Below are 15,341 nucleotides of genomic sequence, written 5' to 3' on the forward strand. Positions count from 1 at the left end.
ACCCGCCTGCTGGGTGGCCTGCGGCACCACTCTGATGGCCCTCTTCACCAGGAGAGTGGTGATCTCTGCTGCCAAAGCCTTCCTGTGTTTCACGTCCGCCACCACTGTAACAGTAGCAGACCGTGTCCGTGGGGGCGAACGCAGGAACTGCAGTCGATACCCCTGGGTCATGGTGGAAATCACCCAGGGGTCCGCCCCAATTGTCCCCCAGAACAATGTCTGCTCCAGGGGGCGGCAAGAGGGGGCTGAGCCCCCCCCACCGTCAGGAGTGCGAAGGGGGCGCCTCTTCCTGGTTATAAGGCGCCGTAGAGCCGGAGGAGCCACCACCATGGCTGTCGGACGCTCTGGGGTTGGCGGAGCTAGCGGAGCTGGTGGGGCTGACGAAGCTGTGGCTGTAGGCGGTTGCCTCCGCCGCTGGTCGCCCCCGACGGCAGTCTTCAGCCGCTTGGCCTGATGCTGGGCTAAAATATCCTCTACCGGTGCCAGAGAGAATGATCGAGCCCTGGCCTCCCTCACTCTAGCCGGCAGGATGAAACAGTTTATACAGGATGCCGGGTCCAACCTGGCCATGTGTGCATGGTTCAGACCCAAGCACCACATGCACCTGTCATGGCCGTCCTCCATGGGCATTTTCACCGCACACACCGAACAGGTGTGCACTGAAGTGGCCATGTTTCTGTTTCCCCTATGTACCTCAATATGTATAGCTATGTGTTATAATTTATATATCGATATATATATATATGTTCAAATTGTTCATATACATATATAGATATCTATCTATCTACTTATTTGATTATTCAGACAACTTAAGTATATAGACATGTATTATAACTGCATATATTTAATTTATATATATTTAATTTATCTATATATATATATATATATAAATACATGAATGTATAGCTATTCAGTTTAGTAGATGGGTATATAGATATGTATCACAGTATACTATCTGCCTATATATCTATAAGTGTGTATAAACCCGCTTATATCATAGACAACCTGGCAACCAGCCTACACGACGAGTGAGGGTGACAGAGTGTGTTCACTCGAGCCCCCTCCCAACGCCGACGTGATGACGTCAACGCGGAAGTCGGGAGTTTGTTATTGTTTTTTCCTCTCTGCCGTGTGAACTGGCCGTATACACTGTCTACTATACAGCCGCGATGGTCAACCGGGAGGTTTGCCGACGAGGTCGGTTCCGCTCTGGGTCTCCCAGCGCTTCTGCCGATGGGAGTTTGTTATTGTTTCCCTTCTGCCGTGTGGTCCGGCCGGACCGCGGTGCAACGAACAACGACCGTAGATGGCCTCAGAGTACGCCGACTGGGTCAGCTCCTCTGGGTTCTACCCCGCCGGCCGCCGCCGCGGTGTACAGCCGCGATGATAGACCCGGAGGTCTCACCGCTTCTGCAGCCAGGGAACCAAGGCTCCGCCAACGTGGTCGGCTTCGCACTTGGCTTTGGCCACACCGAACGCCGTCTCCTAGTTTCCCCCAACGTGGTCGGGTTTCACTAGGGAACGGACGCACGGACCGAACGCCGTCTCAAGGTTTCCCCCAACGTGGTCGGGTTTCACCAGGGAGCGGACGCACGGACAAGCTGAGGCTTCCTCCACTGTCTAGCGGATTAGGCCTGCAGCTTGTTGCTGTTGCTGTTTTTTTGATGGAGCTACGCGGCGCCCTGAGAGGAGTCGCGACGACCGGCTCTCTTCTTACCTAGGTAAGTGGACTGTGCCACGCAGCTGTTCTAATATAGTCTTTATGGATGCGTTTCCAAACTGCTGAGATAGCCTACGTAACGTCTGCTCTCGTGGAAATCAAAAGATCGAAGTGGCTCTGCACAGATGGGGCTTAAATAGCCCGCTGATTGGCATCTGCGCAGGGCCACCATAGAGGATGTGTCTTAAAGAGATATCCATGTACACTGCCCCGTCGGGTCAGTTCCCGTACATATTGAATAATATGTAGTGGAGAGCCAGTCTCGAACACGATAGAGAACATCGGGTCATCTTAGAATCCATTAAAAAAAAAGATTATTGTTTTTAACGTGTGTTTCTCTGTCACAACCTCCTGGGCTGTTGTTTTCGTTAGTTTCCGACGTTCTTTTGTTATAGTTCAATCACTGTTTTGGTATGGCTTTCCTTTTACTCCAGTTACAGTAGCTCACATAGCATTAGCTGCTGTTGTCATTCTCTCCACGTTGTGGCCATTGAGTTATAAAGGATATAGTGCGGACCGGGGGCGACAGCCCCGCCCTCCGCTATTCATTTCAATGGAAGTTGCTCAGCGCCGTTTTCAGAGTATGGGTTCAGACTCCCATTGGCTTAGTGGCAGCCAATCTTTTTTAGGCCATGACTATAGGTCGCTAAAGCAAAAAGATGGATGATAGGACAGGTTTTACAGGCCAAAAAAAAACCTATGGGAATTCAGAATGGGGGGAAAAACAACCCGACCGGGGTCGGATGTGTAAACGACGTCAGACTTCGGGCTCTGTGTTTACAAATGACTACAAGAGACTTATTCCTCACCAGGTTGGTGGGAGTCTCCTCACCGCACAATGAAAGTAAAAGAAAAAGAAAGCAAAACATTTAATAAAAGACAACCATTTTCAGAAGGTTCTTGGTGAAATGGGAGAATGGACTGAAATGAGCTAACCCATTTAGACCTGAGGACGATTCTACAAATGTTGTCTAAATCCTGACAGTTTTCTGAAAACCCCTTGTTTTTATGTCAGTGGTTCTCAAACATTTTCACGTCAAGGACCCCCAAAATTACTGTACATGTACTTGGCTGCCGACCCCCATCTGAAAATAAGTTGTTAAAACGTTCGCTCTGAAAGAATATAGATATATTCAATGATTTGCGCCATATTTTCAAAATAGCAGACCTATAAGCTCGTAGCACGGCACTCTTTTTCAATAGATAAAACTTAGTTAAAATAATAGTTAAAACACCAAAAGGGGTTCGGTTCCCGCCCAGAATGGGTTAAAAAGGCAAATTAAACCCTGTAGGCCACTGTTTCCCAAACACGGGCTCGGGGACCCATTTGTGGGTCACAGAGTAATTCTGCACAATGGTACTTTTAAGTACATTTTGAAGCCAATAGTCTACTTTTGTACTTTTACTCAAGTAAAATAATGTTGAATTTCCGGACTTCTACTTTCTACATGGCAGTATTGATACTTGTACTTAAGTAAACATTTTCAGTACTTTTTCCATCTCTTCCGGGTCACGGGCCAACACACGTTTGGGAAGCACTGCTCTAGGCCGATAGTAGAGGCCAGGTTAAAATCTACTGAGAGTCGAGTTGAGAAAAGGGAAGCATACATAATTAGAATGCGATCATTAGAATAATTATATGCACAACACGGCAGGCAGTGTCATGAAAGTGTGCGCTCATAATAGCAGAGAGTGATTTAGTCCCCACGTTTTTAAAATGCAATCAATTAACTGCAGTACATTGTCTATTGTAAAACTCAGGACTCTGCACTCTCCTATCTAACATCAGGGTCTAGAGCTCTAATGCACTCTCCTATCTAACATCAGGGTCTAGAGCTCTAATGCACTCTCCTGTCTAACATCAGGGTCTAGAGCTCTAATGCACTCTCCTGTCTAACATCAGGGTCTAGAGCTCTAATGCACTCTCCTGTCTAACATCAGGGTCTAGAGCTCTAATGCACTCTCCTGTCTAACATCAGGGTCTAGAGCTCTAATGCACTCTCCTGTCTAACATCAGGGTCTAGAGCTCTACAGCAGGTGTTGATCGATGGACGACCACACAGCGTTACACAGTCACTCACGACAGATACCCATTCAAAGCATTATCTCTCAGGGCGCTACAAATATATCTACACCTAAGAAATACAACTGTTTGGGTTGTAGCCTACTTCCATGACAGACAGTTGTTTTTCAGATCATGATGCCGGGAGGGAGGGACTGACAGACTGTAAACATTGATTAGAAGTGATGGTGGTGGTGGTGGATTAAACACATGCTTTTAGCCAAAGTTTATAATACCATATGGAAGCCATGATGCTGCGCATCTTTGACTTAAACAATGTGTACACACTTTGGAATATACGTTAATCATGGTGGAAGTGGATCCTCATCCTCTAGCCAGCATTAGGTGAGTAATTCATTCATTGTAAAAGTATCACGCTGGTAAAATCAGCAGCAGCAGCTGCCCAAAACATTAACAGGTAGGCAGGCAAGCTACAGTACAATATTGTTACTCACTGTCACTGCCTGCAAGGATGTACTTGGAACTGTTGGCCCGTGCCATATAACATTCATTATATGTCAGATCGTGCGTCACCCCCCCGGCCCGGTACCAAGTTGTTCAGCCAGTGCTCTACTAAAGCAATAAGCCACAAGAGGTCTCAGGTTACCATGGATTTTACCATGGGAGAGAGGCGTGGTAAGACACGAGCGCAGCAATGCCGCAATGTTGGCGAGTTTGACGTTATTTAATACAATTAAATAGGACTGTTCTGTTTGGATGAATGGGCTGTCTATGGGAATAGTTGCACCTAGGTAGCACCTTCGTGCTCAATTCATCAAAACCTATGCCCTGCCTTCCTAGCTGTGTGTCCTTGGTCGACTCCCACAGTGTCAGCCAGGTTCCTGACGCAGTGCCCTGCCAGTCTCATCCTTTTTCTCTCTCTCAGACCGTGGCTGTGAGTGACCTTGTCTCTGATGCGGCGTGTCAGCTGTGAACTGACAAGTGCCGTCTGGTCTCAAGGCCACACAATCTCTTGCTAATATCAAGTTCACTCAATAGTAAGATTTCTACCTCACTTTACAAAGACTTCAGAGGTTTATGGGCATAGGAACTATATCACTATGACGCCCCTGGGTTCCAGGGGAATTGTTTTTGGGAGCACACCAGGCTTAAGGCCGGGCTGTCACGATTACACATTTAAGTTAATTGTCACACAAATAATTGCAACTAACAATTTAATTGTGTTTTGGGCATTGGAAATTGGAACATTTGAGAATAGAAATTAGATTTCTGTTTGCCTTTTAGGCATCGTGATGGAAAAGAGCACAGGGCAGATATGACAAATAACTGAAATATACCAAGAAATTACTACAATTTTTATTTAAAATGTGTGATGATAAGAGTGCCCCTCACTTCACACGGGTGTGATTTTTACTTTAAAAAAGGTAAAAAATATATTAGATATGATGAAAAACAAATATGTATGTTTTTACGTATAGGAACATTTTTAAACGTGGACATTTTACGATTATGACTAAATACATGCAATTAACTCAAATGATTGCGGTTAGATGGTTACGTAATAATTGTAACAAGCCTAACCAGGCTATATCAAAGCCAGCTGGTACCAGAATAGCAATGATGTCAGCAGGTACACCTGTGAGTCATTCTGGCCTGAGTCCAACTAATTAGAGCTGTGATCAGGGTGTGATGACACCGACACACACACACCGACACCGACACACACACACACACACACACACGCACACACACGCACACATGACTTGGATGTGCACACATACACTCTTGCGCACATGGACATGCGCACACACGTCACGGACACATGCATGGACACGCGCGCGCGCGCACACACACACACACACACACACACACACACACACACACACACACACACACACACACACACACACACACACACACACACACACACAAAGAGCTGACTCTATTGTGACATGTGCGTGTTCCAACTCGGTAGAATGTACGTGCACCTGGCTCGCTGATAACACACTATCATTATACCTGGGGAAGAAAATAGAATCCATTCTCTTTGGATCCCAAAGAAAACTCAGCATGGCCGACAGATTCACAGTAAAAGATGATGTGATGATCACAAGAAAAGAGGAATATACCTGGGTCGCATTTGGCTTTCCAGTGAAAACATGGCATCTAGAGTAATCAAACAAGTCAACCAGAGAACAAGATTTTTGTACAGTGAGAATGCATTGAGGACTCTTGCAGGAGCACTCATCCAATGTCCCTTTGACCATGCATGCGCCTTATGGTGAGGTGCCATGAGCACACTTCCCAGACATTGCTCCTGCACATGTGTTGGTTGTCTTGTTTCCTAAGGCCTGTTCATAGTCCAGTTTTCGGTGAGAGAGAGAGGTGACCGCCGAAACCTAACACGCTGCGGTGGTCACCGCTCAAGACAACACATCTCTGTTTTTACTAACCACCATTTCGATGGTCACCTCTTCACTGAAAACTGGATTATGAGGCCTTTAGTGTATTTCATTGCTTAGTTTTATTTTTATTTTTTTACATTAGCTTTTATGGAGCGCCGAAGTCCTGATGTCACTCGCTCATCCCCTGGTTCTGCCTGGTTCACGGAAGTAATTTCTCTACGGAAAATAACATGGGGTCATCTAAAAAATCGTTTCATATAAGCATTGTGGTCCAGCGTTATTGTCAGGGAGGTGTCTCTGTATCGTTTGCGACAGTCAGTCACTCATGATACGAGGTCCGTTTCTAACGAAAATGTAACTAATTCAGTAGCAGTAACATTAACAATTGTACCTGTCTGAACTACTTCAATGGGTCTGGTCTACTGATACTCATGTACCTGTCTGAACTACTTCAATGGGTCTGGTCTACTGATACTCATGTACCTGTCTGAACTACTTCAATGGGTCTGGTCTACTGATACTCATGTACCTGTCTGAACTACTTCAATGGGTCTGGTCTACAAGGTACACTACACCTCATTGATACACATGTACCTGTCTAACTACTAAATATTGGTCCCAATATTGGACACACAATACTCCCAACATTGTCATACTAAAATGGATATATTTCAGAGAGAACAGGGTGTGCTTGTAGTTTATTTTTAATTATTCCCAGTGAGTCAGCAGCACTCCCAGCGCAAATAACGTGAACTGCACACGAAGAGAAGCTGCCCGTCGCCTGCCCGTCGCCTGCCTTGTTGACATACAGCATGTTAAGCCATTAATGTTACCGTGTTAACTTGGTTAAGAAGCACATTGCTGTTGTTTACGGCGCTTAAAACATCTTACCTTTTAAAAGTGCGCCACAAAAGTCTGTTCTGCAGCTCTAATGCGCTGCTAGAGTTTACCGCTAACTTCTGGGAACGGATTATCTCCATCATCCAGAAATTGCTGTGAACAAAATTGTTCCATTGGAATGAAGGGATGTTTTCACAACTCTGTCTCTACCGGTCATAACTACCGAGTACTGAAGTCCTGACGTCACTCACTCATCCCCTGGTTCATGGAAGGTTTTCTCTATGGAAAATAACATGGGGTCATCTTCAAAAATAATTGTGGTCCAAAAATACACAAACTGTCTCGCCGAAATTGTGGGAGAGGTGGCTCTGTATCGTTTACGACAGTCACTTATATTTGATACAGTCTGTAGAACTAAAATAACTTTTTTGTTTGGCAGCACGTTGGTACTGTACGTGTCACGCTCCGAAATAGAAGATCTTGTAGATCAGCTATTTTCGGCACGCAGCCTAGCATAAATCGGGCAAGTACGCATCAGGACCGGCAAATATTGTAATAAAAAAAATACAAAAAACTGAATCGATTGTAATAATCTTTGGGTATAATAGTCAACTGAAACTAGACTACAACTAGAATGTTTCGGATGACTAAAATGTGACTAAAACTAAATGGTATTTTATTCGAAAGACTATGACTAAAACTAAATCAAAATGTTGCTGTCAAACTTGAAGCCAGAAGCCTGTTCAGTGTGGCCGACTAGCAGTTAATGAATCACACTTATATTTCTATATGTGTATTTCTATGTTATTGCAGCAGTGACCTTTCCTCAGAATGTGACTGCAGCAAAAAAGTCCTTCAGAAGGAGCAGCTAGTGTGTAGATCACGTCCCAGACTCTTCTCCCTTCTGGCTCACTCCCAAAACATGGAATGAACTCCCCATTGCAGTCAGAACTGGAGACTCAATCTTCTGCTGTAGTCTGAAACCCCACCTCTTCAGACTCCACCTTAGCCTGCAGCAGTTGCCGTAGCACTTGCCCTAGCCTCGACGACCTTACAGGCATATATGCAAAGGCTAAAATACTGTAGAGCTGTTCTAATGTTTGACGGATCATGTTAGGTTCTTAGCTTACTTACGTATGATTCTCGATGACTATTTTGATGTATTACCATGTGTTGTTCTTGCTCACTGTAAATCACTAGTCTGGATTATGAGCGTCTGCTAAATGCCTACAGTACATTCGTAAATCAGATGTGCATGTGCTGGAGTGTGTTTAATCCCAAATGATTAGAGATCAGAACACTGGTCGACCAACAAGAGCCCTGACAATATTTGCCGTAGTACTGTATCACTTTCCCCTTGTGTTCACACAGAACGAAACAAAATAAATACAATAAATAAGTTGTACCAGTCATTTCCCCCTGCAGTTATCAGCCCCTGGAGAACCCCCATAAACATCCCCGTTTACCAAAGCAAGGGGTGAATGCATCATAATAAGTAATAACCCTTTTTAAAGAAGAAAAGGACATATCAGACATACATATACATACATATCAGAGCTCTGCATAATTGCAGATACTGATGATGTCCACAAAAACAAAATGGCAGCATTCCTTTTCGGTTTTATGATCCGATAGGGAGCGGATGATATCGCTACGCCATGTTGTAGTCATTGTTTTGTAATCATGAGGCAGGAAGCATTAATCTGGAACTTCCTTTTCCCTCAAACCGATGTTTCTCAATAAAAGCCACAGGTTACGAGAGCTTTTATTGTTATTCTTCCGGTTTGAGGGAAAGGAAGTTCCACATGATGGTTCCTGCCTGATGACTACAAAACAATACTAGCCTACAACATGACGTACGTATAGGCATATCATCCGCTCCAGACCGGTTCACACTGCAATTTTGTAACACAAACCAGGCTTTCCTCTGAGGTGGAAACTAAGCCCATTGTGGTTAGTCTGGACCACTGACCTTTGGTTTTCGGTGAGGTTGAGGTGTCGCTTGATGTCCAACAGTGCCTCCTTCAGGAAGGTGAGCCTCTTGACCTCGTGCTGCTGGCACTGGTCAAACACCTGCTCCATACTCTCCATGTACTGAGGAGTACATTTACTCAGCTCGTCCAGAGACTTCTCATACTTCTCCTTTGCCTGAAATATATTACAATATATTACATTACATAATGTTATAGTACATACTCTCCATGTACTCGTCTCGACTAGACTCTTCTCATCGTGGTGTAAAGTATTATTTTACTCAAGTACTGTACTTAAGTAACATTTTGAGGTAATTTTATTTATTCACCGTTAAAACCAACTGTTTTATGGTCATGTTTCACCAGGATCCGTGATGGCTTGATTCTAGGCTTAGAATAATTGATATTTTGAATATTTTTTTGGAAATCTCTATGGGAAAAAAAATGAATGGGGTCTGGATTGGTGGAACCAGAAAATGGCCACCACTTCTACTGTATATGCCGGCTATTGTTTGTGTTCGAGAGTGTGTGTGTGTGTGTGTGTGTGTGTGTGTGTGTGTGTGTGTGTGTGTGCGCGTGTTTGTGCGTGCATGTGCATGTGCATACAGTGTATAAATCCATTAGTCTGTGCTGCTCTCTGGCCTAATCTCCTGTGCTCATTACCAAGCGCCCATGAATAGAGGAGCAGAGATAGTTCCTTGCGGTTTCCATCCGGCTGCTCTACCATTGAGCCCCCCCCCCCCCCCTGCCATATGGGTCTAATTGCCCCTGCCGTCCAGTTAGCCCAGCAGCCCTCATAGCATAGAGCCAGGTCAATGTGTTAAAATGTCAGCATATTGTAATCTTGTCCGAAGCAAAGTCATCGTGTCATCAAACCATTTTATACAACATTTATTCACAGTTAAAAAGTGAGCATCTCTGATGCTAATGAAGGACATCTTTCACAAGCGAACTGTGAAGCGCCATATCGTTTAACATAACTGGAGGTTATGTAATAACCGTGGTTATGTAAACAGATATTAGCGAACAATGCGCGTGTGAAAGATGTCCTTGATTAGGATCAGAGATGCTCTCCTAATGCGTAATCAGGAGCAATATGTTCCTTAAAATAACCTTGAAGGATATAGATTTCACATCCACCCAAAACATTTCATACATATTTAATATGTATGAAACACTATCCCCCTCCCCCCACCTTATTGATTATTGACAAGAGGACATCTAAGGACATTATGTTTATGATTTAATATTAGATATTAGTTTGTAAACAACACTATATAATACGGTTTCAGTTGGTTATGTTTTTACTTTTGATTTAAGTGGTGCTGTATTCTTCTTTGGTTAAGAACAAATTTAGTTTTGTTAAAAAGTTAAATATCTAGTCTATGTGATCGTAATCATAGTGTTTGTTCAGTAATAGTGTTAAATTGCTCTATATTGTTCATTAACAGGGCTAAGTAGCTCTATACTGTGACAGTAATCATTGCTATAGAGTGTGTGTTCAGTAACAGTGTTAAATAGCTCTATATTGTGACAGTAATCATTGCTATAGAGTGTGTGTTCAGTAACAGTGTTAAATAGCTCTATATTGTGGCAGTAATCATTGCTATAGAGTGTTTGTTCAGTAACAGTGTTAAATAACTCTATATTGTGACAGTAATCATTACTATAGAGTGTGTGTTCAGTAACAGTGTTAAATAGCTCTATATTGTGACAGTAATCATTGCTATAGTGTTTGTTCAGTAACAGTGCTAAATATAATAGCTCTATATTTTGATAGCTCTGTCTCTCCAGCTCTATTAAGCAGAAAATAAAATTCCAGGTGGGCTACCAGCGTTTGCCAATCAGGAGAGAGTAGTAGCTTCTATTTGATGGTGTCCCAGTTCCAATTTTGTCTGCTCATTTCTTAATAACTTCCAATTTCATTCCCGCATGAGTTATCTCTCCCTATTGGACAAAAGTGGTATCCTGACCTGAATATGTATTACCGTGTGTGTCATGTGTGCGCTCGTCCACTTTTAAGTAAAGTAAAAGTACTTTAGTTATACCTACACCGTGCGAATAACATATCCTACAGGACCAGTTCCACCCAGCATACCATCTCTTCCAACGTCTTCCCTCTGGTCGGATAGATCAGAGATACCGATCTATCCTCTGGTAGGAGATACCGATCTATCCTCTGGTAGGAGATCTATCCGGTCTAGAACCAGAACACTGACCAACAGCCTCTACCCACAGGCTGTCAGGCTGCTGAATGAACAACCTGCCCCACGCTCCCCCCAAGCCCGACCCTCCTCTATAGTATTGTAACGTTTAGCACCCTGAGCTGGAGTCGAACCCCGGTCTCCCACTCAGTAGACAAGGCAAGCAACAAGCCGCGCCAAGAGAGTTAGCTCCCTTGGAGGAGCAAGTTACGGCTGGGTCTTTTGCAGGGTTGTTACACTACCCCCTCCTTTCTGAAGGGCTTCTCGCTTCACTCCTTGAGTCCCTCTCACGCAAGGGCACCCTCCAGGGGTCCTCGACCACTTCTGACACCGGCCGGGTCTTTTGCAGGGTCGTTTTACACTATTATAAGTGCACTGTACTGGACTTGGACTTTGCATTGCTGAACTCTTATTATTATTACACCGCACTATTACATTGCACTAGCACTATTGCACTTTGGGTATCATTTATTACAGTATGTTTATTTTGTATGCCAGTGCAAGCAATGACAATAAAGATCTATACCTTAACCCATTCTGGGTTAAGATCTACAAGCTCATAGCTCGAAGCTCGTAGTGCGGCACTCTGCTATCTTTTGAAAAATTATGAAAATGTGGAACAAATCTTTGAATATATATTCTTTTGCTTTGAACATAAATCTTTGCTTCTGGGGGGGCGGGGGTGTCTCCCTGGAACAACATATTTTCAGATGGGGGTCGGCGGCCAATTACTTGTCATTTTGGGAGTCCTTGACATGAAAATGTTTGAGAACCACCGACATAGAAACATGAGGTTTTTCAGAAAACTGTCAGGATTTAGAATACATTTTGTAGAATCGTCCTCAGGTCTAAAGGGGTTTAAAGTAAAGTAAAAGTAGTGTAGTTACCTTGCCGGTGTCATGTCTGCACTTGTCCACCTTCTCGTGGAGTTTCTTCTGCTGGTCGGGTGTGACCGAGGCCTCCGTCTTCCCGTTGGCCTCTCTGGTGGCCGCCAGCCTTTCCTCCTTACAGGCCAGGTGGTACGTCTTCTTAGCTGCCTCCATCTGTTCACACGCACACACACACACGCACGCCATTAATACACACTCAAGCCCACAGTACCACAGACAGAGGCTGTTGAAAGAAGGAACGGGGTTACAATAGAAGAACAAGAATGCCTTGTACAAAGGACGTAATCACTGCCTTAATGATTTAAAAAATAAAAATATAAAAAATTGCAACTAAATGGCTGGAAATGGAAATTCTGAGTTTATATACATACACATGTACATATTGTATACATTATGTACATGCACACATTTCCTTAATGATTATATCTGGTTTCAGTATTTATTTATGATATATTTTCTCTATTGTTAAGGTTATTTTTGTATTGGGGTAGGGAGGGGCGTGGGTCGCGATACATGGCCAAAGCATTTCTGGGGGTCCCCACTGCAAAAACGTTGAGAACCCCTGCAGCATAAGGCAGAATACTGTCACATAGGGCATTCACTTCTAGTCATTTTTACTAGTTGACTAGTTGCCTAGTTTAACTACCTATTATGTACAAAATCAGGAAAAATCAACTAGTCAACTAGTACCAACAAGGTCGACTAGTGGATTTACTAGTCGACTAGTTGCTTATTGCCCTAGTGTCACATATGTTGGCATACTGGTCGAACCCAGCAGACAACAATCATGGGTAAAGGAAACAACGCCTATAGCTCCAAATTGAGCGGCTTCCTATAACAGTTGATAGCTGACTGAGCAGTACCTTGCTAACTGTTTGGCCCTCCTTTTGGAGAGGCCAAACCAATTTGGTCAACCAATTTATGCAAAAGATATTTCATCATAGTTTTAGTCATCATAGCTTATTGTCATTATGAGGGTTGCCCCGATCCGATCGTGTCATTTTCAAGTGATCGGAATCATATCCATAACATGATATTAGACTGGATATCGTCTGTGATTTTGGATATTGTACTATTGTGTTGTGGCATAATGATCAGAATCGGATCTGGAGCAAAAAAAAGTGATTGGGACATCCCTATTATTATATATATGTTTTGTTTGTTATTATTATATCAGTGAAATAGTTTTAGTCGACAAAATCAACAACCTCCTTCAGTTTTTTGGCCCAGGGTTTAGGAGGGTTTCAGGGTGTAGGGTTTCAGGGTTTCACACTCACCCAGTGTTGTTTTTGGCAGCAAAATTAGATTTTAGTTTTAGTCACATTTAGTCTCTTGAATAGTTTTCATTCAGTTTTAGTCACATTTTAGTTGATCAGTTGATTTAGTTGAACAAAATGTGTTTTGGCGGGCCTTGATGCCGTCGTAATGAATAGACGATCTACAAGCCCACAACACGTCTAGTTTTTATTTCTTGACGAAATTGTCACTAGTTGTCACTAATTGTCTTAGTTTTAGTCGTCATAGCTTAGTTTTTTTTCCCATTCAATTTTTATTAGTTTTCTGAACAAGAACATAGCATAGTCATTATACAGTGTACAAAATTGAACTCAAAACATTCACTCTTAATTAGTTTCCATTCAGTTTTCGCCAGTGGAAAAATGTATAGTCGACTACTTGACTCACCTCCTTCAAGCGGGTATGTCACGGCCCTCGGGAAGCTATTAAGGCTATTAAAATTAGCATCTTGATTCTGACGTACGTACGGGAACGCACAATTTGACCAATGAAATTGATCTTGTATCTGGGCTAAATGGCAGAGCGGCTCTGGGCTCTGCGAGTTAGCGTTCCTGGTGGCTATCAACTCATGCTAGTGGTTTTGAGGTCACTTTTAGCTTCATAGCTGGGTGAAAGTTTGGTGGAAAAATTTTTTTTTGCTCGAAAATCTTCGTTAGAATGATATTGAGTTTACGTGTAAGTTTTAGGGTTAACTGTTGCATAATCGCAATTTCGCGTGACGGGTTCCATCGTACCTATCTTGTCTATCTGTCTCCCCCCCGCTGACACGCCCTCAGCCGGCTAAGTGCTGAACAGGGCTCACGGAGCCCGGAGCTTCACGTAACGTTACCACTGCCTGTGACTACTCTAGCGGCACTGCGGACTGCGCCGGCCTAACCTGAGTCCGCCCCTCTCTCTCTCTCTCTCACACACACACACACACACCATGTTAGACGGACTAGTCACGCGAAATTGCGATTATGTAACAGTTTACCCTAAAACGTACACGTCAACTCAATGTCATTGTAAGGAAGATTTTCGAGCAATAAAATAATTTTTTATGATACTTTCACCTAGTATGACGCAAAAAGTTACCTCAAAACTAGTAGCCTTTAGTGCGCTAGCCACTCAGCTCGGCTAGATGCTAGGTCACGTCAGAGCCTGAGATATAGTCACGTGTCGTTTGAAACTGTTTTCATTCAGACCACGTGATGTACCTTATCAGCAATGTTAATCTCGGGCCGGGACACTCCCCCTTTCAGTTTCTTGGCCCAGGGTGAAAACAACACTACTTGACTCACCTCCTTCAGTTTCTTGGCCCAGGGTGAAAACAACACTACTTGACTCACCTCCTTCAGTTTCTTGGCCCAGGGTGAAAACAACACTACTTGACTCACCTCCTTCAGTTTCTTGGCCCAGGGTTTCTGGGCCTTACTGAAGCCCACGTCGGCCTCCTTGGCCTCTTTGAAGCCTCCGATCATCTGCTTGTGGTACGCCTCCTTCTGCCAGTTCTTCACCTTCTCCACGTCCTCGTTCATCAGGCCGTTCTTCACCTCCTGGTGCAGCTCGCTCACCTTGTCCGCCTCCGTCATCACCGCTAGCCACGCCCGCTCCACCGAGCCGTACTGTGGACCTATGGGGACGCAAGAATGTCGCGATGTCATCATCGATGTCACCGCCGGGCCGGCAGCCGTTGTTTATCGTAATGCCTATAGGTTAATCTGACCCATCAAAGAGTCACTATACAGAGTAAAAACATTGATAAAATACATAATGCGACATTATATAAAATGAGTACATCGTTTGATTAACACAAGTGCCAAACAACACATGGAAGTATTGTCAGGGGTGCACATAACTGGGGTGCAAGTGTGGTAAAGATCAAAATGAAGCGATCTCGCACACTGTCAGCGTTACCAACATTTACTATCTCTGGCCTGGAGAGTATGCATAACCGGTCTGCATGTGTTTTGTGGATTTTGGAACGCATATGACCGGGTCACCCGGGAGG

At 43.9% G+C, this 15,341-nt stretch overlaps 1 protein-coding gene across 1 annotated transcript in view; it reads right to left on the reverse strand.

The window, feature by feature from the left end:
• Positions 1–15,341, reverse strand: part of LOC308315241 (protein kinase C and casein kinase substrate in neurons protein 1-like) — a 38,101-nt gene that overhangs the window by 10,834 nt on the left and 11,926 nt on the right. The window contains exons 4-6 of the mRNA XM_080763117.1: positions 14,728–14,963; positions 12,053–12,208; positions 8,961–9,136 (exon numbers count right to left, since the gene is read on the reverse strand). Coding sequence (XP_080619243.1) covers positions 8,961–9,136; positions 12,053–12,208; positions 14,728–14,963 — 568 coding nt within the window. The remainder of the gene's footprint in view (positions 1–8,960; positions 9,137–12,052; positions 12,209–14,727; positions 14,964–15,341) is intronic.

Source organism: Protomyctophum bolini (assembly GCF_963924005.1).
Source record: "Protomyctophum bolini genome assembly, chromosome: 5".
Classification (NCBI taxonomy): Eukaryota; Metazoa; Chordata; class Actinopteri; order Myctophiformes; family Myctophidae; genus Protomyctophum; species Protomyctophum bolini.